Source organism: Etheostoma cragini, chromosome 7, assembly GCF_013103735.1.
Source record: "Etheostoma cragini isolate CJK2018 chromosome 7, CSU_Ecrag_1.0, whole genome shotgun sequence".
Classification (NCBI taxonomy): domain Eukaryota; kingdom Metazoa; phylum Chordata; class Actinopteri; order Perciformes; family Percidae; genus Etheostoma; species Etheostoma cragini.
In genome coordinates, this window is record NC_048413.1 from 15,762,342 (window position 1) to 15,786,976 (window position 24,635).

At 40.3% G+C, this 24,635-nt stretch overlaps 2 protein-coding genes across 6 annotated transcripts in view; both read right to left on the reverse strand.

Annotated features, from left to right (window-relative positions):
* The window catches only part of dip2ba (disco-interacting protein 2 homolog Ba), a 39,096-nt gene extending 35,831 nt beyond the window's left edge, over positions 1 to 3,265 (reverse strand). For all 4 annotated transcript variants that reach the window (XM_034876983.1, XM_034876981.1, XM_034876984.1 and 1 more), the window contains exon 1: positions 3,005 to 3,265. In XM_034876983.1, the coding sequence (XP_034732874.1) occupies positions 3,005 to 3,089 (85 nt within the window). In that variant the 5' untranslated portion in view covers positions 3,090 to 3,265. The remainder of the gene's footprint in view (positions 1 to 3,004) is intronic.
* A 2,563-nt stretch (positions 3,266 to 5,828) lies between these two features.
* Positions 5,829 to 23,058, reverse strand: atf7a (activating transcription factor 7a). Of its 2 annotated transcripts, none has more exons than XM_034877986.1 (12): positions 22,997 to 23,058; positions 17,785 to 17,856; positions 14,548 to 14,644; positions 14,189 to 14,301; positions 13,585 to 13,749; positions 13,342 to 13,490; positions 12,274 to 12,367; positions 12,046 to 12,165; positions 10,285 to 10,434; positions 9,832 to 10,020; positions 9,254 to 9,359; positions 5,829 to 9,043 (listed from the first exon to the last, which is right to left on the reverse strand). In XM_034877986.1, the coding sequence occupies exons 2-12, from the start codon at positions 17,830 to 17,832 to the stop codon at positions 8,811 to 8,813; spliced, it is 1,464 nt and encodes a 487-aa protein (XP_034733877.1). In that variant the 5' UTR covers positions 17,833 to 17,856; positions 22,997 to 23,058; the 3' UTR covers positions 5,829 to 8,810. The 2 variants fall into 2 exon arrangements, with proteins under 2 accessions (XP_034733877.1, XP_034733876.1); XM_034877985.1 differs by having other exon boundaries at positions 17,785 to 17,919; positions 22,997 to 23,041.
* Between the last annotated feature and the right edge of the window lie 1,577 nt (positions 23,059 to 24,635).

Here is a 24,635-nt window from a genome sequence, read left to right on the forward strand (position 1 = left end):
ACAAATTGTTAACTTATTGCCCCATCTAACATGTGTTAGAGTTGTTCATAAAGCATGTTGAGTCAGGCTTGTAAAAGTCAAAAGCTGGGAAATGATGTCAATTTGTGAAGAGATTTCAACAGTGGGAGAGGCCCTTATTCCTCTTTTCATGCCAGAACAGACCTCCCCCCTACAAACAGCCTGAGTTTGAGGAAGTCTACCACACGTCTGTAATGTGTCTCAAAATAAGCACTTTGGCTGACTCTTTACAAAAACAACAGTTTGCTGATTATCACATCCATACAACACAGAAGAGATATGTTTCACAGCCTTCCTCCCTGGTTGGGAGGATAGTCTTCCTCAAGGATCCATCAGGCTTTGGCTTACACTCGGTCACTGATGGCCAAGGTCAGGAAGATGGATGGCTGATACAGACTGGGTCCATACCAGAGTTGTCATCCTCTGCTGAGGGCCCTCTCTCTTAATACAAAACTGAGCCAAGACTGCTTCTGAATGCTAGCTGGCTGGAAGATTGGCCTAGAAAGGAAGTAACTGACAATAGTATCTGTACTCTGTGCACATACTGATATAACAGAATGATGTGAACAAAGAGTAAGACTGTATCGCAACATATACAAAGGCACAAGCATGTGTACCCGAGACAGTGTTCCAGAGTTTAAAAACTAAGACCGGGAGGAAATGCCAATCAGTCAACTTGTATTATAATTTCAAAATGGCATCTTGGCCTAGACCACCAGCTACTAACCCACAGATGAAGAGATAATCTGTGGGGAATTTTGCTTGTGTCAGCAACATTAGACGTCTGTACATGCCTGACGGATGGTGGGAGATGTCAACCAGGTAGGCTGCTTCCGGGGAAGAACCAGACATGACCTTTTACCCTGGGCTCAGCTGAGAGATGGCATGGTGAGAGGGCTGAACCACTACCCCAAAGTGTACACACTACACGTCATCTTCTTAAGTATGACCAGTCACCAGCCCCTCCCTACTCTTTCTACGGAGGCAGCTCATTCCAACGTGCACACAAAGGCTGGGTTCAGCTGAATGGCCTAAATGGCAACAGAGCTCCTGGCCACAGCGGCTCAGACCAGCTGAATGGTCCTCATTGTGTCCCCATGGTCACAGGCGGGGAGCAGAACTGGGTTGTTTTTTAAGAGGCCATTTGGCAGGCTTGTGTTCTTATCTGAGCAACGCAGGAACAGGCATTTCCACTTAGTTCAGAGGAGGGCTAGTTATGGACTTATGAATAATAGTCTATAAGGTGATGACATGCCACATGCATCCAGTCATTAAGGGGCTAGCTTGCAAGCATGCAAGAGAACACACAAACGTGCGCACGCACACACACAACTTCTTAAAAAGTACATATGGTAAACTGTCAGCCTGAAAGTGTAACCCCTTTGTACTTAATGGGCTAAAACATCCAAAACCACTAACATAACTATTTAACATGTCAGGTCAACACACTAAATACTGATCTACATCTGAATAACCTTAGCGGTTAGTCAGCACTTAAAATACCTAAAGATGCTTTAATATATTTGCTTACTTGCTATACTGACTGATATGAGCTGTAAAAAGGCATCAATGGTCTTACTTCAATATTCTTATAGTAATAAGCTTGTAAATATGCAGTTATAATTGTTTTATTGGAGTAATATAACTGTCATATGCACACAAAACATTGTCAAGATCTTTTAATAGTACCATGTTCTTTTTTAAGGTCTTATTACAGGCATTAATGAAATGATTGACCTGTATTTGTATTAAGAGTCTTGCAAAAAAAATGCAAATCAAAAATTGGTTAACATTTTCAGAAACCACATCACACCCCTAAAATAACCAAAGGTCAATCAGCATGGATAAGTACTGAGCGGTCATTGTACTGGACGACTGGATTCAGTCACACCAGCTGGAAGAATGTAGCCCAGGTGCCATCAGGAGGCAAGAGAAGGGGGATACTGTCATTGGGATTTGACAGTGTGGGTCAATGGGTGTAGAGCAGGAAAGGGGCTAACAGCTACTCCGGGGGAAGGGGTTAATTTCCACTATGCAGTGGTTAAATGAATGGCTGAGATATGTGCCCACTACAAGAAATAGCCACATCCATCACCAACCTACATCCACAAGAGACGAACAAAAACAGTGTACAACTAACATAGATCTCACACAATTTGACCACAAGATTGAGGGTAGTGAAACCCATGATGAGCATACCTATAATTCCAGCAATAGCAGGTTTACATTGGTTTCTAGGGCTCTGTACACATCTTGTTGATCACTGAGGTCATACACTGCGTTTGCCAATTACTGACAGTGATTCATAACAGTCTGTATCTTCTTAAGCCACCAGAGCAGGTGATAACTGTGGGCCTTATCATTACTCAACACTAGTCACAATGACTCGCAGTTTCTACTGCAATAAAACATTTTTCAGCTGAAACCTGAGCACAGATGTACAACACAAGGCTAGCTGCAATGTAAAACTGGAAGCCATGTGGTCACTGACGAAGCAAATTCCCACCACACGAAGAGGTTTAACTAAGATGACAGGAGAAGGGTCAAGCCCTGATAGCCAGCCAGACCTTGCCTCTGGTCATCCCAGTCTGTCAGACAGCTACACACATACATACATACATATATCTATATATGGTATTGACATTCAATTTTACAGATGAGGAAATACGGTACAGAAAATCGACGTTTTTATTTACAAGAACCACTATATAAATTGAGATAAAGCAGACACGAGGAAATGGATGAAAGCCTTTCTCTTCTTATGCTTGTCATGCACTGCTAGCTCGGGTGCCCACATCCTGTATTAGCACAAAATAAGCTAGCTTCAGCGCCTGGCGTAAGCCCTCATTCCAGGTTATTATTAAGAGAAAGTAGAATAAAGGGAGAGAAAACAATCGACGCTGGTTAGCCCAGACAGCTGAGACACTTAGCTAGCTTGGAAAACAGCTATAGCATCTCCCCCATCAGCCCCCTCCCCATCCTTTACCTTCAGACAGCTCGAGATCCAACTCCGACAATTGGTCTCTAACCTCTTTTGGCAGAGCGGACAAATCCACGCTGCGGTCTGCCATGACTTCGTCGATAAACACAAGTGCAGTCTAGTTAAAAAGGAACCAGGCCGTTGTGGGTAAATGTAAAAAATAGAAATAAAACGCTCTCCCTCAAGACACAAAACAAGCATCAGAGTGAGCGAGACGGTCCATCCGCACGGCTGGCCCCTCCGCCATAATGGTAAAAACTCACCAACGGCAACGAGCGGTCACGTGACTGCCTTTACCTCGCGTGTTCGTTGATTCACTGCGCCCCAGAAAAACACACAGAAACTGTTGCTCCACCTGGCGTCTCACTAGCAGAAACACACTCTCTCACTCACTCACACACACACACACACGCGCACACACAGACACACGCACACAAACACGCGCGCGCGCCGTTAATGTTAATAGACTGTTTGCTGTAACATCATGTCATTCTCACTCTCATTATATAATAATATAACACAGACCTATAGACTTACAGTGTATCCTGGGTCCCTCAGGGAATACTAGTAGAAATAACATAACAAGTTAAACTATATCATGTTTAAGGTAACAATGTTCTCAGACAGAGAGGGGAGTTATAATTTAAAAAAAAAAACTTTAATTAAAAAATGTGTTTCAATGAGTGGAATGCTGTGGGTATTGAGCTTAAGCAAAGTCCAATTATAAATCAATTTAAGGAGATACAAAAGAATATTTTTAAGACATACAGGGATGAGAAACGGTTGGTAGGATGAATGTGGGGTAATTGTTTAAGTTACATCTGATTGACCCAGGTTTGGTATTTGGTTAGTACATAAGAGCATTGCAATAGTTGTGAGACAAATGCCATAATAAAAGTTGTGTGAAATGATTTTTTACTCATACACCTAAAGCCAAAAACAGTGGCTAGCCATGGTGGAAAAAGTACCAGAATATCCTACATAAACCTGGATTAGGAACATGGCAGAGCAGGCAACTGCCCAGGGGACCCAAAAGGTCCCTGGTTTACTGTGAGGTAATTGGATTAATTGGACATTTGAGTTTACACAAGTTATCATAAAAATAAATTTGACTGGGGCACTAATGCTAGCATATAAGTGAGCCTAATGGTTGGTTTTGGGGGCTTTTGGCAAAATGCAATACATTGTCACAAGCATGTAGATTGTAGAGCTGTAACTAATGATTATTTCGTTATCAATTAATCACCATTATTTATTTGATTAACTGTTAAAACTATAAAGTAGTTACAATATTTAAGAATTCCATTTCAAGTCCAAAATGATCAAGATTATGTTTTGTGTATTTTGTTGAAGCTGGAACCAGTTTGACACCATGTTTGGCACTTCTGCTTCAAAAGTATTTGGCCGTCTATCGACAGATCAATTAACAACTAATCGTTTTAGCTCTAGTAGACTGTTATGGACACACTAACTTGTGGACACTTAAAGCAACAGTGTCAAAATAATTGGGCGTTTGTTATTTGCCAAAGAGCAGTTTAATCCAAACCTGGTTCTACCTGAGATATATCTCTTGATTTTAAATCGTAAATAAATTTAAACTTCAAAAAGCCAATGTGGCATCATGACTGTTACCATTATAAAAATAACCATAACCTTACAAACACTCCCTCTGCAATTAACTTACAAAATGTTGCAATCATGTTTTCCTTGTAAGAACATGGACATTGCCTTATGAGGACAACACGCTTTGAAGCATACTTGACATAAAAGCATAATTGTAGGTCACTGTACTGTGTCACTTCTGTGCCTTTCCAAAACTACTTGACAAAACATCAAGTTAAAAGCAGGGCCATAGCAAGGATTTAAAAAAATACTAAAGTCACGAGCCGCTAAATACACACTACACCTTCCAGGAAAATGTAATATATTTCAAGCTAAATGCTTGATTATATCTTTTGTAAATGTTATTTCCCAACTAGGTCAAAATGTTGTTTCAAAGCCTTCCTCCACCAGTCTTGAAATCCAGACCCAAATCCAAAAGATTAAGGGTCTGGCATCAGGTAATGAAAGTCACCTATCTCGAGGGCGTGCATTTGAAAATCTCACTGCACGCAATTGGATAACACTTCGACCGATCACGACAACACATAGGCTAACATATCCAGAGCCCCATACGCTTTGCTACCAACGTAGCTAACTGGTAGAGTAAACTATCGTCATCTGTTTAGCTCGCCTCTGGCCCGCCTATATCAGATACACCGATGTGATTGGTGCCACTCGGCTACAAGGGTAAAGTTAATGAGCAGCTTTAGTCAATGCCAGTGTAACTCACTGAAAAAATTCAAATTGTGCTCTCACAAGAACTCTGGATTTCCAGTGTCTTCCTCCACACTACCAAAAATAAAATCATAGACAGAGAATGATATATCTATTTTGGTTTTGGTCCAAAAGCAGTCCAATTTAAATCTTTGAGCGTTAAACAAAACTAGAATCAGTCTATACGATACTCACAATCTTTACATTTTTAATTGTAGAATATAACCTAAGGCTGCTACATGGCCCCAAAGTCCCCAGAAAAATATGGATGACATGACCTCAGAGTCTTCAGTAGTAGCTACGGCCGTGCTTCAAAGAAAGTTGAAGAATTATAGAATGTACTTTAAAAGTACATTAAACAAATATTCAAGTACAGAAACCAGAGTACTTACAATAATAAGTTATTTTGCTATTCTCTACACAGTCATTAGTAACAACACAATCATGTCAGTTAATGACGGTAGGGGGAGGGAACTTTGATTACAGACGACTATGAACAAAGCAGGCAGTACAATGTCCTTACATACAGTATATTCCCTCATATTCAAATACACTGCCTTTCATACCACATTTTACCAAAAAACGACTAACTGCGAGTCTCCAGTTATGCAAGATTATAGCAAATTTACAGAAAACATCTTTGTCATTGTAATTAAAATAAAATCTAAACTGACAACAAACAAACCAAACTTTTTAAATGTTCATTAAGATGTAGTTACTTTAATTAAAACTGCAGCACTGTAAGTGTTCATAGTATTCCACTTGGACATGCATGGAAAAGTAAATATATTCATATAGTACAGATATGTACAATACAAAGACAATTTTTGAAATCATTAGTCCAACAATGGAAGTGTGAGCCACTGTGAGTTAGTATTAATATACTATGTGCAACTTCCATTGTTGCATTTTTCATTAACTTTCTCACACCAATTCTAGGTAACAATAAAATACCAAAGATTGTAATGACAATTGTTAGTTGACCAATTAAAAAAATAAGTTAAAAGGACAGTCAAGACATGACCAAATTCATCTTTGAAGATATACCGTTACAAAGGGGATAAACTCACTTTTTGAAAAAGGACTCATGACATTTTTCTGTAGAGAAACCAAAACTAAAAATAAATCTCTGTGTTAAAGAAATTAGTTTCTATATTCATCAGTACAATCAAAAAGTGATATGACAAAGGTTCTTTAGTGCTGAAAATAGCACACACAAAAAGAAAACAATAAATGACAAAAGAAAGGTGCCAATGACATGAAATACATGAAAGCTAAATATAGTTTGACTTTTTGTTTCATATGAACAATCGTCTATAAGGGACTGCCAAATATAGCGCCAGCTCCGAAGTACAACAAAATGCCGGGGTCGCCATAGGAACTGAAGGACAAGGGGTTCAGTCAAAGGTGAAAGGTTTTAAAGTTGCTGAGCAAATTCCCATTTAGGTATACAGTACAGAATGGAAAAGATATGATGATTTTTTTTTTTTTTAAAGATCCGATACCTCTGAAAAAGACCAAGAGGACAAGAGAATTGAAAACTTTAACTGAACAGAAATACAAAGCAACAATAAACTTGCATTATTTTAGTGCATAAAACATGCCCTTGTGGTAATGGACAGATATCTTATTTTTGAAACATAACATCTTGCAAATATATGACCATATCAGACAAGTGAAGAAAGAAAAATATACAGGAAGAAAACAAGAAAAGCAAACTGCTTTTGTAGGTGTTGTTATGTAAAAATGCACTGGTGTCTTGGTAACATATCTGGGAGGGATTTCTAAAGAACTGGAACCATTCAGAAACTTTTTCCACCCTCAAAGCTTTTACCAGTAAAGATGTCTTTGCTGTGGCTCTCCACCAGATGACAGACAAGCATTGGATCATTTTATGTCACTGAGAAGAGACCACTTGTTAAATTAACCATTGATTTTAAAAGGCTTTGAGGAATCTTCATCAAGTAAATCGTTTGTTTCTCATTGGTTGTGTTTCATTTGATGAAATAAACAAATAATGTCAAATATATTATTCTAAAGCTCCATTGTTTTTCAAATGAGCAAAAAACGTGTTTTTTGGGGGATATCGGAGGCACCAATGTGATCTTAAGGCAAAAATGATCAGACACTGTGTGTGAGACTGAGTGTCAGTGCAAGTAACAAGCAGTGATAAACTGTAGATTGTGTCACTGTGACCTCTGAGTCACAAAATAACAGAACTACCCCCAAAACAAGTACAAGGTGGTCTTTGGAGATTCAAATATCTGATTTGTGGTCATTATGGCTTTAGTTTAGGTTTGGTACAGAGCAGAAAGACCGAGGGGTTCATCGCACTTCCAACGAGCAGCAAGGATGTGCAACCATCCTGAGAAGTGTGAAATAGCAGTTACGGGGAGTCCAGGGCCCACACAGAGAAACACAGTCACTAGAAGAGTTTCATATGAAATAAAAAAAGAATCTAATTGCAAACCAATAAACAGCTAAACTGTTTAAAGGAAAGTGAGGAGGACGAGGGGAGAGGCTGATTTCCCTTCAGGTTGAAAAAAAATTGCTCAAACAAATTACTTTTAAAGTAATACACTGTCAATCCAATGTATTTTGGTTCTGTGGACTAATCTGGGAGGATGGGCCAATTCATTTTAAAAAGTATAGCTGCACATAGCTGTATCAAGAACATAACACCCTAATAGAAAAAGTCACATGCCAACAATCCAGCTATTAACGTATCAGATTAAGAGTATGCAAATTGCTATGTTCCGATGTATATAAATATATACGCACAGAGCTTAACACATAGACAGTTTATTAATTTTATCATAAATGGGAGTAATTGAGGTAAGGTTTTTGGGTCCATGATGAGATTGCCTTGAGGTGGAACCATTTACAAAAGGGTTGAGTGAGTATTTGAGATCTGAGTCACTGACGTCTAGACAACTACTGCATCTTTGGAGCTAATGATGTATAGAGACGATGCTGTGATGGCATGAGTGGGTGTGTGAGCACAAGGCACTATTCCCTGCTGAAAACAGTGTAAAGCCTTGTGTTATGTTTGGTATGTGATTTGATCAAGAATGTTTATGCACACGTGTGTTCGAAACTGTGCAAACTGTTCAATACGGCAGTACACTCAGAGTGATGCAGTCCTACAGTCCAGTGAAAAGTCATTTTGACTGAAGGTGTGTGGAGAGCTGAGCAGGGAAGCACAGAAGGGGGAACGATGATGGGAGGTTGGAGTCCAGCCCCTGTAGTCTATGGCAAAGTGAACAGGAAGCTCTCTCAAAAGTCTCAGTCCATTCTCAGAAGGCTGCTGCTGAGCTCCAGGCCACAGCATGATGGCTTCACAGGAGGGTCAGAGAGAGCAGAGGAGCAGAGCAAAGAGGGAAGATGATGAATTTGCACTTCAAGATTGAGGAAAGTTGGGATGGGCTGTCTGATGCTCCTTTTTACCCCTGGGTGTCGAATGTGAGCCAAGTCTGGGCCGGGGTGGCATCGCTCATCATCTGGCAGCAGATTGAGACTGTGCAGCCATGATAATGTGAGAGGACCCACTCTCAGCTCTCTGATGCTGGCCCATTCCTGCCAGCACAGACATAGCCATTGCCTCAGCTGCTGCCCTTGAGCTCAGGCCATTGTGCCCTGCAGAGGGGCTGTGCGCCAAAGAGCTGTGCTGGATCACCGGGGCAGGGGAACCTGAAGGCTGTGAGGTGTCTTTCATGCTCTCTTCTGCAACTATACAGAAGCAAAAAAGGACACAATTACAGATTTATACTTAACCTGGCAAAAGTATTTCACTTTCAAGCTTTAAGAAAATCCCTACCAGCTTTACTGACAAGATACAGACATTGTCTTTTTTTAGCAGTTACACCATTTAAAAAATCTGTCCTGAATAACATGACGATACCAGGTGAGTAACATGGGATCTTTTAAAAAAAGGTTCACCTAAGTAGGCAGTCTTCTTCTGTAGGGTGGTCACAGGACAGTCCTTGTGGGCCAGCAGCAGCTGCTTTAAATGAGCCACCTCGTTCCGCAACAGAGACACTTCATTCTGAAGGATAAAAAAACGACTTACACTTCTCAAAATTCCCATTACAGTTAGACATACAGTTTACCAAAGCAAACGGGAAATGATCACTAATGCTGGGTTAAATAATACAAAACAGAGAAACCTTGCACATTTTTGAGAAATGCTTTTAAGGGGTAAGCAGTCTGGTTTTTACTACAATACAGCTGGTAGTGGAGAAGTGGTCATGCAGTGTATAAAAAAAAAACTAAAACCACAAAATAACACAATAAAGATATGAAACAAGTTGTAATGAGTCCCATGGTTTCAAATCCTGTAACTTTAACGATTTGAAAAATGACCTAATGAACTGATGGAAAACACCTCACAAACTACCACGACGTGTTGAAAGCCTGCCCTGTGCACAGTGTGTGTGACCATGCACACACTACCACAGGCCTCCCACAGGCCACATTTCATCCCCACTCACCCACCCACCCACTCCAGGCCAACTTACAGACAGTGAGACGTTCAGGTTGCAGAGCTCCTCAGCCTTCTTCTCTAGGGAGCTGACCCACAGTTTGCGTTTCTGTCTGCAGCGCGATGCAGCGGCCCGATTCCTCTCAAGGAAGCGCTGCCTTCGCTCATCTGGGTCATCTTCTGCCGTCCGCCGCCGACGCCCACCTGTAGGCTGTGCTGGAGATACCTAGTGGGAGAACAGGGTAAAGGGTGCAAAGGGAAACAGAGAGACGGGGGAGCGGAAGAAATACAAGAAAAAAAAAAGGGGGAAGTTTGAGTCATAGTTTCATTATTTTAGTCAGGCACGTTATAGTCATCTCACCACAAGACGTACAGCCCAAGTTTCTAACTATACATCAAACAAGGTTTATCTCATTTACTTTTGGACATTTATCTTGGACCTGAAAATCATGTTATAGTCAGGTCCTTGACTATAGACAACACAGTGTACCTGAGGTTGTGCAGGTGATGGAGCATCTGGATGTTGGACAAGCAGCTGGCTCTGCTCTGCCCTCTGAGGTACCATGGGGCTGCCGCCCATGGACATGACCCCCATGCTGTATCCTGACGGGCTTTGCTGGGAGAGTGCAGCCTTCAAACGCTACAGGGAAACAATGACATGACCAACATCAATAACAAGCACAGGAATTAGAACAAAAAGCCCAAACCAACAGTATAAAGGGTGTCTAAGTGTATATGAGGGAGTATAAATTATAGTATGTAAATATAAAAGAAAGCCTTTATCACTGGCAAAGAAAGCAGAAACACAGCAGGTCAGATTTAATAGCACTACTTTTTTGTATTTCATGTCATAATTTGCATACACCGCACCATCATAGCAATCCCAATCTACATAGACTGTACTAAGTTGACTCAATGTTAATTCATCAACTCATTTACAGTATCAAGAAAAATAACTTGGCCTAACGCTTAGTCACTAATCTTCAATACAGCCTAAAGTAAGTTCTTGATCACACTTGTAAACCAGGTACACTTTGGGATGAAAGCTGAATTATCTCTAGTGACACATTTCTGTGCTGCTGCTCAGTTACACATTTTACATCTGTTTAATGCCAAATCTCTGATGTTTTTATACCATAATTAAATAACCAGCATGTTGTACCGCTCTTTTCCTCAAGAAAGTTCCAAAGCACTCTAATTCTACAGACATTGGAGCCCATGCTGACCCGACAGTATCACACAGGTCCAGTTTGGTTTCAGCAGCACATTCGTGTGTAATCCTGTTCTCAACCCTTTTGTACTGGGTTCAGCACTGGAATATTTGTAGATGTGATGATGTGAGACAACTAAAGTTGTATGCTCCAAGAACAATTTTCAAATGATGTTGCTTTGCAATATTGTGCTTTATCCAGCTGAGTATTGATTTTAAAATAACTATTTGTGGCAGTGAAGGCTATCAACTGGTCAACAGCAAGTACAAGGCAGCATTTTGACAGTAATTAGTTGGTAGTAACACATTGCTGTCCGAAATCACTCCCTGCATACTGCACTATATTTACTGTCCACTGTTTTATTTGGGGGTCTACGTGTGTAAATGTATGCCCTTAAATATAATAATAATAATATGTTATAATTTTGGGAGAAATACAGTTGTTGGAATTAAATTGAATAGTGCCCTCCAAAATCCCACAATAGAATAAAGAAAGTAGAATCAATGGCATGTGTACTACTTTCTGTAAACAATCCCACAATGCAATGTGCCACATTTTACAGATGCAAAACGTACTTTGTAACAATTGTCAGTGATAAGTAGGTGTAAGAAATCTCAATTTACTGCTTACTAGAGTAAAGTGATTATTATGTAAGGAGGAGGGACTGAGTGAACCCACGTCAACGTGTCTCACTGTGCCCACAAAACATTCTGCAGACCAACAAAACTACTAAGTGAAACATTTGTTTTTTGGTTTTATGTTGTATTACTGTAAATAATGACCACACTAACTCAGTCCCATCTGAAATACAGTTGGAACGTGGATTCCTTACGTAGAGCTTTGTGTGTACTTTGCAGTATCATAGAATCAGGACCAATTGTGTTGTTGTGTTGTAAGGGTTACATAAACATAAAAAGTAACTGCAGTAAAAAGTCATATGATGAACAAACTAAGCCAGTGCAGAGGAAGGCTGGAGGGTGAAGATGGAGACAAAAAGAACAGATAAAGAGATAAAAATAGCGAGCTAATCTAGTGCTGACCATCTTAGCCTCTGAGTGGATGCTGTAGCCAGAGGGGGAGTTAGAGCCGCTGCTGCTGCCTCCCAGAGGAGGCCCGGGGATCCCAGGAATGTTGGGTACCATGCACATGGGTCGGGCCAGCTGGAGACCAGATAAGATGCACAAATAGACATGTATTAACAACTTCAACTACCTTCTCTTAGCTATAAAAATGAAATACAACATGTTTAGACTGCTGGTCTGGCTTACATTGATGACAGAAGGCATATGTACTGGACCAGGGAGCACAGGCACTGCCTGACCAGAGGGAAGCATCATCATGGGGTAGTGGCTGGTTGGCGAACTAGAAAGACAGCAAGTATATTCATGTTGGTATAAATTACCATTTAATGTAAAAACGTTTCTGTAAACATAGCAACTATCACCATCATGGAAGAAAATTCCACTTCAACCTCACTAAATAACCCACACTTACATCCATCATTACTTATCCAAAGTGAGCTCAAACCCAGAGATGTATATCAAATAACAAAAAGGTTTTAGATATAACATACAGTATGTCCGCGTTAGGGACAGTTTAATGAACTAAAGTTGCACAAAACAACTAACATATTTAAATTTGTGCAGCTAAAAAAAAAACATGATGACATCTTGAGTTTGAAAGGTTTACTCCCAACTATCATATGGTTCAACATAGTGTTGGAACCAGCAAATCTACAATCTGGGAAATGTGGACTGTATGTGGAAAATGTTTGTTTTTTTAAAGCTTAAAGGTGCCCTGCTACACAAAACCATTTTTACTTGCATTTTTTGGAATATGTTAGGTCCATACGTGTTTGTGTTATGTTGTGAATGTGAAAATGAACTGCTACCTCCTCTGTCAGCTCTAGCCACTGAAAAGAAATAAGCAGAGAAATCAGGCCAATTACAAAAGCTGGTCAGTCTGACGTCATGTTGCCTGAGAACGTTACTATTCATGAGCCTGCCCAGTTGCACTGGGTAAAGGATGCTAATGGCCACGCTCTAACTGGATAGCTGTTAGCCAATCAGAGTCAAGCAGCTTAGCTCATTGAATATTAATGAGAACTGGCACAAATCGAGCTAAATCTTCGTGTAGGCTTTCTTTACCACTCTAGAATGACTTGAAACAAGGTAACCAAGGCATTCTTTCTACAAAAAAGAACCCATAGAAAAACTTCAGACAATACCACAAAGTATTGAAATACATGTGACAGGGCACCTTTAAAAGCTACTTAAGGCAAATCAGGGTTAAAGCGGTCATCAGAGATCATTAACAGGATGTTGAACATAACTCACCACAGAGTACGATTGGAAGGTGGTGTCTGTGTGATGACAGAGGTGGGTGACGGCATGGTGGGCTGATGGGCATCAAAGCCCAAGTGTAGTGGGAGGGAACCTGGACGCACAATAGTCGGGGTGGGGGCTGAACTCCTGGGTGGTGTGTCCTGGGAGAATAGTGATGATATAAGCACATCATTTAGGGATCCATCCTCCTCTCTGTATCCTCATGCAAACCCCACTCCTCCCATTCTGTCCTACCTTTCTATTAACCAGAGGCTCAATGCTGTTTTCTGAATCTTCAGAGAAAGATTCAGGGCTGCTTGGTGGTGAGGAGTCAACCTCTAAAGGTTCCTCTTCTTTCACCTTCACATCTGATGACGCCTGCACGCTCATGTCCACAGCCACAGAGTTGGGAGCAGGGTGCTGAGAAGGACGGATACAGTAAAAGAGAGATAAAGAGTGTAAGTTCACATGACTTATCAAATACTATTAGCTTACAGTACATTAAAAAGGGAAGCTGGTATTTGTCACACAAACCAAACAACCACAGCGTTAGTTAACACTATTTTAGGCGCAATAAACACAGAATGACCCATTTGAATAAAATGGGCGTAACAAGCTGTTGCAATAGTTTAAATTATGATGACACACAGACAAAATGCACAAAGAAGGACTTTCGGCAAGCAATCATTTTTGACTACATTAAAAAGAAGGAAGTAAAAAAATTATCTTTCATTGTGTGGTAGTTTCATTGTAAGAAATTCCATTAGCTTCTGTAAATAATTTTACATAAAAAGTCATAAACACATGCATGCACAAAGATGAAAACATTGACAAATCATCATCCCCGAGTGTTTCTTACAGAGTTTTTGGCTCTCTTGTCATCATCGTCTTGTTCAAAGGAGCTGGCCAGCTCATTGAACAGACCAACCTCCTCGCAGTTCTTGAGGAAGCGGGTGGGAGTAGGTGTCTGGTCTGGCAAAGGGAATGAACAGAGATAACTATTCAAAGCAAGATTTTCACACGTAGTTCACACAGCATTGAATATAGAAACCAATGTCATAAATGTGTCTTTGGAGCTGCTTTTCTTGAGACTGGACTAAATAGTGTTGGAACACACTGACGCTGAGGTATGCTAAACAGTCTTGAGCTGAGTGCAGGGAGAGGATTTCTAACAAAGACGAAGCTTTGCGTTGCTCTCCAAGGCAAACAGTACACTACCTGCAATGATGACAGAGTCTGTCCTGGCTGGTCCAAATTTCAGTGTCATCTCATGCTTGTGTTTGTGTACGGCCAAGTGGTCCTCATTGGTAAACCTCTGGAACAAATGAACAAGAAAAAAGAGGAAAGATAAGTACATCATTTAAAGCAGCCTACCAGTAATTGTCTCTTTGTTCTGAAGACTTGAGGAAACGGTGTGTTGAACCTTAACAAGGATATCATATTGAAGTAATCACATACAGATAATCTCTTGGAGATGTAGCCAAACACACGCAGCCTATACTGTATGCATGATGTGACACACCACAAAGAGCACTGAATCTGTGGTGTACAATTCATTGTGTCTAAAAGTCCTAAATGGGCCCATTATAGCTGCCGGACATGGGCTCAAATATCTTTACACAAACTAGTTATCTTTCTAGGGTTTGTATGGATAAGACCTGAAATGATTTTAACAGCAGGGAATTAGGCTTGCACTATTCAGGGAAAAATATAAATCACAATTTTTTTTGCTTAAAATTGATATCTAGATTCTATGCCACGATTGTTTGACCATGACAAAACAAAAGAAATTGCCAGTACCAAACATAGATTTTTTTTGGGCACCTATAGCACGTTGCACATCACCACACCAAGCCTGTAAACATAGAGGCTTCATTGAAGATAAGGGAGAGCATTGCAGCGCTCGGGAGCACTTAAAAACCTATTTTATACAGTCTATGTTTAAAACTCACAGAAGAAAGCGTTTGTGCATTTGGCTGGTAAAATTAAATGAAAATGAAAATCATAAAAAAAGAAAGAAAATGCTGCAAGCAAGCATGCATGAATGAATGAATGAATGAAGGAATTGCAATAGCAATGGTTGAAATTGTCAAATTGATGAAGTATCAATAAGCAAAAGAGCTAACACGTCACAACAGAAACTGCAAATGCAACTGGTTTACAGAAGAGAACCCATTGTTGTCAAGTTGGTCGGTGGGTAAAACGTGGATTCTGCAAACTGAATATCAGTAAAGTTCTATATTAGCCTTTGCTCTGTTATTTGCTATCAGGTAAGAAGTGAGAAGTGGCGAGGTGAATCAGTCAGAGACATAGGAGGAATAATCTTGGCTTTGGTACCAGTCTATTCACCCTTCGCAGCAGCCTATTTTGGGGACTGTGTTGCATTTGCGAGTTCAGACGTGAGAGAGTGAAGTGGAAACACAGTCAAGTGTCAGGGGGCTTATTTTAGCCCTACCAGGCAGCATCACCAATCCAGCTATATGTCTCATTTGTCTCTTTCCTCTTTACAAGGCGGCTGGAACTTGCAGAGGAAACTATCTCCAACTAATCTTCCTCTATGAGATACTGGCAGCTAGGATAACCCCTCCCCACGCAGTACATACTGGGCACCATATCATGGGGTGTTGTTGTTGACTTGGTAAAAAGGAAAACCCTAAGCAAAGCCAGGAGTCAATCATCCTTGTTCTATTATGGGCATGATTCAGACTTTCCTGGTGGACAACTGTTGCTTGTAAAGGGCAGAAGTAAAACAGCATTTGGACATAAGGCACTTGCAACATTAAGGATGTTGTGTGTCTAAATGTACACAAATAAATATCATCAAAGATGATAAAAAATAAATGCATCACATGTCTAAGCTTCATAAGAATTTGTATGTGAAGATACTTAAACTGGTTTAATATGTAAGCTATAATATCAAGACGCCGAGCATATGTGTGTGTACGTGTGCAAATTTCTTCCATTTAAGACTACATTTTATTTCATTTCTGTCTTGTTTAGGTGCTTACGTCTAAACAATATTTAAAGCCGCCCTAATCAATATTTTTACATTACCCATTGATCAAAAAATGAACGTGTCTAATTTGAAATGGGTCACTCGTTGGTTCAGTCCCACTGCTCTCAACCCCTTCCAGCTGCAGTATGCCGCCTTTATCAGCACAAAATCCACTGTGTGCTACCTGGCCAGCTCCAAACTGCAGACACACAAAGTTTGCAATGACTTTGAACATTTAGCAGCTACATAGCCAGACATTTTTTCCAGGAAATATCTGACCAAAAGTTAAATGGGAGTGAATATTAGATTTACATTTGTCACATGTACAGAAACACGACTCCAAATGAATGATAATGTTGCTCTGTGTAAAAAGGCAACTGTTTGCCAACATGTTCACCATGAAATTCATGCCACAGCTCTAGACCCGCACTGTCAACGTCACTCTGCCTTGGAAAGCTTCCATGTAATTCTTTTGTTTTAACTGCCAACTAAAATAATAATGATATTTACGAATGAAATATGCAGAGTATCTACATCACAGAAACATGTCAAAGGAAAGATTACATTTTCAGGGAAGGGGTCCCTAGATGTCCATAATGTTCTGAGATGAGAATAACCAAACAAATCATCATTTATTTATCCAACGCACGCATGTTTAACTGCTTTACAGGCCTGTTGTTCGAACCGCAAATCCCATGTACACCAGAACATTATCTGATCAGATAACGGAAGACGGCTTGTGAATCTCAAATCTTTCTTCCTCCGGAGCCCAGGTGAGATAATTCATCACTAGCTCTTAGGATATCACACCTAAATGAACACAGGATCAGACAGCTAATTCAGCACATCAGACATGATGTTTCCTGTGTCGAATAACAATGAGTCCTAGAACACACTCGTTCAATTTGCTGTGCTATCAGGCCAAGCCCCGACACTGCACCGCGTTACTGCCATGTGAGAGCCCTATTGGCACTCAGCTGAGTCACTGCCGTGGCTCAAACTTGTGTCTGAAGGCGCTAGAAGTCAACAGTGACAGGTTGAAACAATAACTGTGCTCTGATTACTCACTGGAGCTTCCAGTGAGTCATTGCTGAAGGAGACAGCATTGTCTCAAAAGACAGCATGTTAGCTAGAATGCTATCTTTGTGATGTTTATTAAGCGTGTTGCATAAATCACAGACGGTTAGCTTATGCTGGCAATGAGAACAACATGTACTGGCAGACCAGAAGTTTTTTTCAGGATTTTCAAATGTTCTCATTGTGTGTACAGTTAGAACCTTTTTTCTTTTCAAATCAAGTGTCTTTTAAAGTAAAACATGTTTTCTCTTTTGCTTGCCTTTCTTTTAGAAGTAAATGCATTCAGTTAAAAGTCGTCAACTGAGAGTACTTATACAAGGGACAAAATACCCCACCATACACACAAACACCTGAAACTCAGGGCGAGGATGGAGAAGACTTACCTGTCCACAGCCAGGAGCACTGCACACAAAAGGTCGGTCGTCCCCCATTTTTGCAAAGAGCTTGCAATGTAACTGCGTGAGAGGAGAAGAGGAGAACATTGCTGCGGCTTTTCTTGATTTGTGAAGTGGCAAATCCTGGAAACAACAAAACAGGGATGCTGTGGCTTGTAGTCTTTAGTCTGAGCAGGAAGCCGAATGCTATTTAAAAATAACCCTGGCAAGGAGAAAAACATGCACAGAGGCAGCGAGACGAAGTTTCCCTGGTGATACTTCCTTCTCACAGGGGGGTTTCTGGTTGGCAAATGAGGAGCCGCTTACATGAGAGCGCGATAGCTAATGTTTACACAAAGGCATCTCCCTCTCCTTCTGTCTCATTTTCCCTCACTTCCAATCCCTCCTTCCCCCATTACCACTCCCTCTCCTCACCTCTCTAGCACTTCCCAACCTTTTACCCTCGTGTGCCCCCTCTTCAATCTCTCTGATTCGGCTGTTTCGCTCAGTGCAAAATCTCCGTTTTAGTCATCTCCATTGACTTCCTGTGAACTCTCATGTGAATCCACAGCAAAAATACCTTGAAATTGGCACATTTACACTGATCTGACACTGTAACTCACTTTTACTTGTTGTCCTGGTTAAATCCAACTTCCATACTTAGTGTGACTGTAAGTGCTTTCATACAATAATATAAACTAGTGGTGAGTGACAGTCTCTGAGGAAGGAATTATAAATTATTAATAGGTTGAGGCATTCACGTTCAGTCCAGGGAAAGACAACCTTTAAACTATTGTTATTATATCTTAACATGAAATAATACTTAGAGTAACATCATTATATAAATATTATATTGATGGATCTCCCACATCTACCTTGACTAGCTGGTTGCCTAGGTAAATGACTATGAAAATGTATTAAAATAAATATTTAATATCAATTAAAGTAATAGTAGATGCCATTTATGCTCAAATACATCTCTTAGACTATATTCCCTTTTAATGTTGTGTACTTCTGATAGGTTTGTCCTGCATGGTGACAGTACGTGCAGTTTCAGTTTCGGAACTTTGGGTTAACTAGTCGGTGTACATTCTGCCCAAATGTGACTGGTTGTTATAACTGTTCTCATTTAGAATTCACACAATTTATTCATTAAAACTGCTATGAGAGTTACTTTCAGTAGATATTTACCATGTCAGTAATTCCATAAATGAACTAAATTTTCCAGCTTTATTCTGTAATATAAAAATGTGAAGGCTTTTATTGGGGGGGCTATTAGCACAGATAGAATGTCTGTTAACACTGTAAAAACAGAGGCACATAAGGTTAGCAGCATTGCTGGACATTTGAATGCACTGGAAACACTTCCAAAGCTTTCCAAAGATCTAAGAATTAAATACTGTCTAGTTTCTACGTCCCTCTCGTCCTGAGTAATGCTATTGTCAAGAGTTAAATATGCACATGCTTATGTTTGGTTTCGCCTCCTGTTGCGCCTGAAGCTGAAGTGACATAAACTAAAGCTGTGTGAGGCTCACTGCTTCTATCAGCTGTCTCCACAGAGGAGAGTAACACCCCCACACACACACACACGCACACAGGCGCACACACACACACACACACACACACACACACACACACACACACACACACACAAACACAAACACACACCCCCAACTCCACCAAACCAAACCACCCCACCCTGGACTGTTCTACACAGCTGAATAGCACTCCACGTGAAGACAAACTGTGAAGTTTAGAGAAATAACTTTTGGAGGGGAGTTGATGGCGATGACCAAGGGACATTAATGTTTCAGCACTCTCACTGGCCCAACGTGACGTCTGGCAGCTATTACACAATGCTGTCCCACTGACAGTACAGCAACTACATGCATCAAGGCCCTTGCTATGTATACAAGTAAAAACCTTTCAATAAACAAAAGCCCCTGACTACTGCAATACTCAATAAGGTTTTGCTAGAACACGGTAATGTGTAGAGATGGTGTTCAAACCTATTTAATACTGCCCCTTCAAGATGATCCCCCTCCTAAACTTGCACTTTAATGACTTGACAGCTGCTGTAATTCTGTGTTGTTTTGACTACAGCTATTCCACAGAACGGAAAGCAACATTAGTTAAACATGTTTAGTATTGTAATATAACTGAGAACCACTGACCACATTAACCACTGTTGTACCTACTACATGGATTGAGCATGTAGCCTAACATTATTGAGTGGGACAGATTATTCATTATGTTGGCGAGGCATAAATGTCTGAAAGTTTTCCCAGTGTTGAAGTCAGTATATTTTCCCCCTTCCTCCCTCCATTTCTCCCTCTGCTGAGGACAGCTGCCCCATAGCCAACACATGATTACTGAAGCCTTTCGCTGGAATACGACGCTCTACCATGATGTTGGGCCTGTAACAGGCCTAACCGTTGTGTCTCTAAGCTCCATGTCTGTATTGAGAAAGGGGTCTATATCGTGTTTGCAAGAAAAAGCTCAGTCCCTCTCGGTGCAGATCAAAGGGCCAAAAAAGCAGGGCAGTCTGATTTCTTGCAGACCTCCCATGCTCTGGAGAAAGGCAACAAGTCGGTGCCAGGACCCTCACAAAGTGCTCACAATACACTGAGTCTATTTGGGCTGAGATGTGTCTGCAAACGAGATACTCCATCTAGCTCGTTATACTGAGGGTGTGGACTGTGTGGGGAAATGTACACATCTGGCGTGAGGAATGAGAACAGATTTCAGACTATACGTCTTACTAAGGACAAGTTAGACATTAACTTGGCTGGCTGCCACCAACATGAAAAGTGCATCTTGATTTTGTGGTAGGTCCACCACCATAAATTTCAGATGACAGGGGGAAATACCAATTTGTTTTCATAGCTGCCCAAACCAATACCTTAACCTGATTTAAACAGATGTGTTAAGGTCTTTTCTTCAGCATCTATTGCTTGACTTCATGGTCAGACAACCTATCTTGAAGGACATCTTCAAAAACTGCAGCTCTATTTGTCTATCTTCTCTGCTAGAGTCACATCAATACAGAAAGAAAGGATGCAGTCAATGTACTAGTTTGACTGACAGATGTGTCTCACTGAGAATAAACTCAGAGTAATTAATGTGTTGACAGTGTAAAGTTTTACTGCACACAGTCAAATGCTCTGCTTCATGCAGACCTCGACTCTGTGAGACAATAAATCAGTCCGCTAGTTACATTAGTCCTGTTGCACATTACTGATATTTATTACAGGCATGGATATCAAGTCCATCTATTTTAGCCTCCTTTCATCCAAGGTGACATGGAAGCAGTCAAAGTGCCCTAATTCCTGTCCCTCTCATTGAGCTGCTGCCAAAGTCCCACCGTTAACTTGGATTTCTCCGACTCAGCAGGTGTAGGGGAACCAGTCCCAGCTATAATCAGCTACAGCCATCCAGTGTTTGATGCAGCCTGCTAGGAAACTAACTAAACAAACTGTATTAATAGCTCGCTCTGCAGCCATGACTCTGGAATCTGACGCTTGAATTGCCAGAAGGTAGGGGAGACCCCGCAAAAAGAAAAAAGTAAAGGAGAGGGAGTCAGTGAGTGAAATGGTGAAATAGCAAAAGCAGCGATTGATCATTTATAGGACCGTAGATATTTACTGGATCACAGGTGTAAATGTGGGCTATGAGCTTTACAGACCGGACATCTTTAGGTTGTAGCTGGGTGTGTGCAACAGCCAATACGTATTTATGCAAGCAAAGTGAACCCGAGATTTGGTAAATGGAACAAATGAAATCCTATATGCATGTCTGCATAACTAACAAGGCCTAAAAGCCAAATCCATGCTGAGCTAACAGACAATGCAGGATGGACCCGGGGCAGTTTTCTAAAATTAAATCAGAAACACTATGCCAAGGTTATTTGTGGTGTGCAACTTTTATAAGCACAGCATTTTGGTTCTATAACAACATATTCAAAAGAAAAAGACCATTTAACTGGATGTTTTGTGTTTCAAGTAGAGCCTGCACAGCCTATGGTGCTTTATGGTTAAAGCATAAAGCACAGCATATTCAGTCAACTTCTGTACAGTATGTGTATACATAGAAGCATACATGCTAAACATTTATTTTTGAAACAATTAACTGATTCAGTAAATGTGTAATTTGATAATGTTTAAGTTGCAGCAAAAAAAAGATCTTTTGCTTAACAATCATTACTAGAGTGGGTAAAGATCTTCGGTTGGATAAAACAGGCTACAGTTTTCTCTGATGTAACTCTAATTGATGGAATGAGGTACAACTCTGCCAAAAACATGACCTACATTCCAAATGAAGGTGTTGACATGCATGGGGATGCGGATCCTGGGGCGTTTAACAGCTCGAATTGCAATACTATAGATATCATTATTACTTGAGACTTTGACTTCTTTAGAGGCTCTTCTTGCCCGGACCCAGATTATCATCATAGCATTTTTTTACCGCCAAAAAACCGACGAATCTTTTCGAGGGGAATCAGGCATGTAAAATAGTTAAACGTCTAACTGCAATCCCAAAGTCCTGCAAACTTTAGTTCCTTTTTCCAGACAACGCAGATGACGAAAAGTTTGTCTTTTTCTGCTTTCATTACTGTCTGGCGATGGACGGGCACACTTAGCCCTGCCTTTTCCCGTAACAAGACCGCCTTTTCTTTTCAGCAATTGGCTATGAGCACGTCAGTCAACCGTATCTAACGCAGGCAACGCTTTGGACCCTGTCAATAACATCGGCTAGCTGACTCTGATTGGTTAGAAACCCGAAATCAACTTTTCGTATCCTCCAAAAAACTAATGGCTAGCTGCTGTGGCTAGCGTTAACAACAGGCCGAACGCACATTCAAAATGTGTAATAACAGCGCTACTACCAGTTTCAACGATGACAACAAACACACATCAACACTAATTTAATTATATTTGAAGTGGACTGGTGTATTTTAAAGCCATTACGGACAGTCAAACACTGTAAAAAGCTAGCAGTTAGTTTGTTAGCGGACTGACAGTGGAGTGCAATGCAAGACAGTGGGTCCGAATGAAACGTTGTAACGTTGGCTGCCACAACAGTTTTGACAATCAAATAAAAGTGTAGTTTTAACATTAAGAAATACTGAAAACTAGCGCGCCGACCGCTACTTTGTCATAGTTTACTATATTCGACATATCTATGTTGAATTGAAAGGGTAATAAAGTGTTTACAAACTCACCCTTGCGCCCCTCTCTCTCTGGCTCTCCTCTCCTCTCTCTTGGAATTTGACACTCCCCTCGACGTCAAGTCATCGCGAGAATTCATCTCAGTTCTCGTAGCCACCGCCAGATCCATATTTTGACCATAAAATCCAGACATTGAGAGTAGAGGTTTTTAGGCACATTAGTTTCCTTAGTCCTTTATTATTCTAACTGGGTAACCCTGTCTAAATAGCATACCACATGTGTTAACAGCCATCAAAGTGTATGATAATGAAGTTTAATTACTAATCAGGTCCCGGAATTTAACAGTTCGGATTTTAGTGTGACTCCAGATTAAAAATAGCCAGTTCTGCCTCTCTGAACCACATAATTTTGAAAATATTCACACCCTTTACAACCCATGCAGACAAATTACATACTTACAAAAAACATACTTAATCTGCTCATTTTATTAATTTTGTAACACTTTTTTGGAGGCAATGCAAACATTTCAATGACATCAATCAACAAACTCCATGCATTCAATCAATGGAATAGCAGAATACCCTTTTAAATATTTTAATAATGTAAGATTTTTTCAGGATTGAGACTGTGACAGTCTTTATTATTAAAGAATACTGTACACCTTAATGTAGCAAATTGTTCAAGATGATCACCAAATGGCACGTTATCTCTAGATTAATTAGATTAGATTACTATTTAGACAGGGTGGGTGATATTCTAGCCTGTTACTGATGAAATGTGTCTCCTTATAAAGCAGTTGAGTGCATATGAGAAAACGTGGTCAGTGATCACGATCCTGTACATTAATGTTGAATTTTTTCTTAAGGAGCTCATTAGAAGTTTGAGTTGTCATTGGGGGAGTTTTTACCTTATCCATATTGAGGGTGTTCCCAACACAGTGTCAGGTATGTGGCGTGATACTGTCCACGGAGGGTGACTGTTGTCAGTATGTAGTTACTTTTCTGCCTTTTTCTACTTAAGTGTTTACAATTGTGTTTGTTTCCTTTTTTAATAACACACTGTTTAAAGTACTGTTGCATGATGTGTCACAATCCACATAGGGTTGAAACCATTGTATGAACATTTAAAATGAGGGGGGTCTTTTCCCCTCTTGCTGTGGTTTCCTTCCTGATATTCTCACCCTATTCTCTCTCCTTGGAAGTGAACGTCCTGACTGTGGCAGCACAAGGCAGTGTGGTGTGCAACAATTGGTCAAAACGTTATGCAAACATGGACATAAAATATGCTGCAATGGTTTAATTTGAGATTATGCTAAATCAGCTTTTGTTGGATATTTGAAATAAAGTGCATGAAGTATTAAAGACGAGGTACCTGATGCAATCCACAACATATTGTTAAGTAACATCAACATTTTTCTCCAACATACACATCACACTGTACATCTCCTTCAGGGCTGTTTAACGAGCCAGTGAATTCAGAGACAAGGCTAGAGAGACCTCCAGTGGATGATTTGAGAACTGAATGTGTTAACGTTGATTTCTTTATTGACCAATGTAACCAGCTATTTCTTCACTGTCTTAATGTTTTGCCAAAGCCACCAGTGTTTTTTACAAAATGTAAATATTTTTCAGCATCAAAATTATTTCCTGCTTAGCTGTTATTAACGTTGCATAATACTTGAGATTTTACATA

Excerpts from the sequence above, each read along its gene's own strand:
- atf7a (XM_034877985.1), bottom strand. The coding sequence starts at position 17,883 with ATGTTCTCCTCTTCTCCTCTCACGCAGTTACATTGCAAGCTCTTTGCA. Across the intron at positions 14,645-17,784 it reads GTGCTCCTGGCTGTGGACAG|AGGTTTACCAATGAGGACCA; the intron begins GTAAGTCTTCTC and ends CATTTGTTCCAG. Across the intron at positions 13,750-14,188 it reads ACAAGAGAGCCAAAAACTCT|CACCCTGCTCCCAACTCTGT; the intron begins GTAAGAAACACT and ends CGTCCTTCTCAG.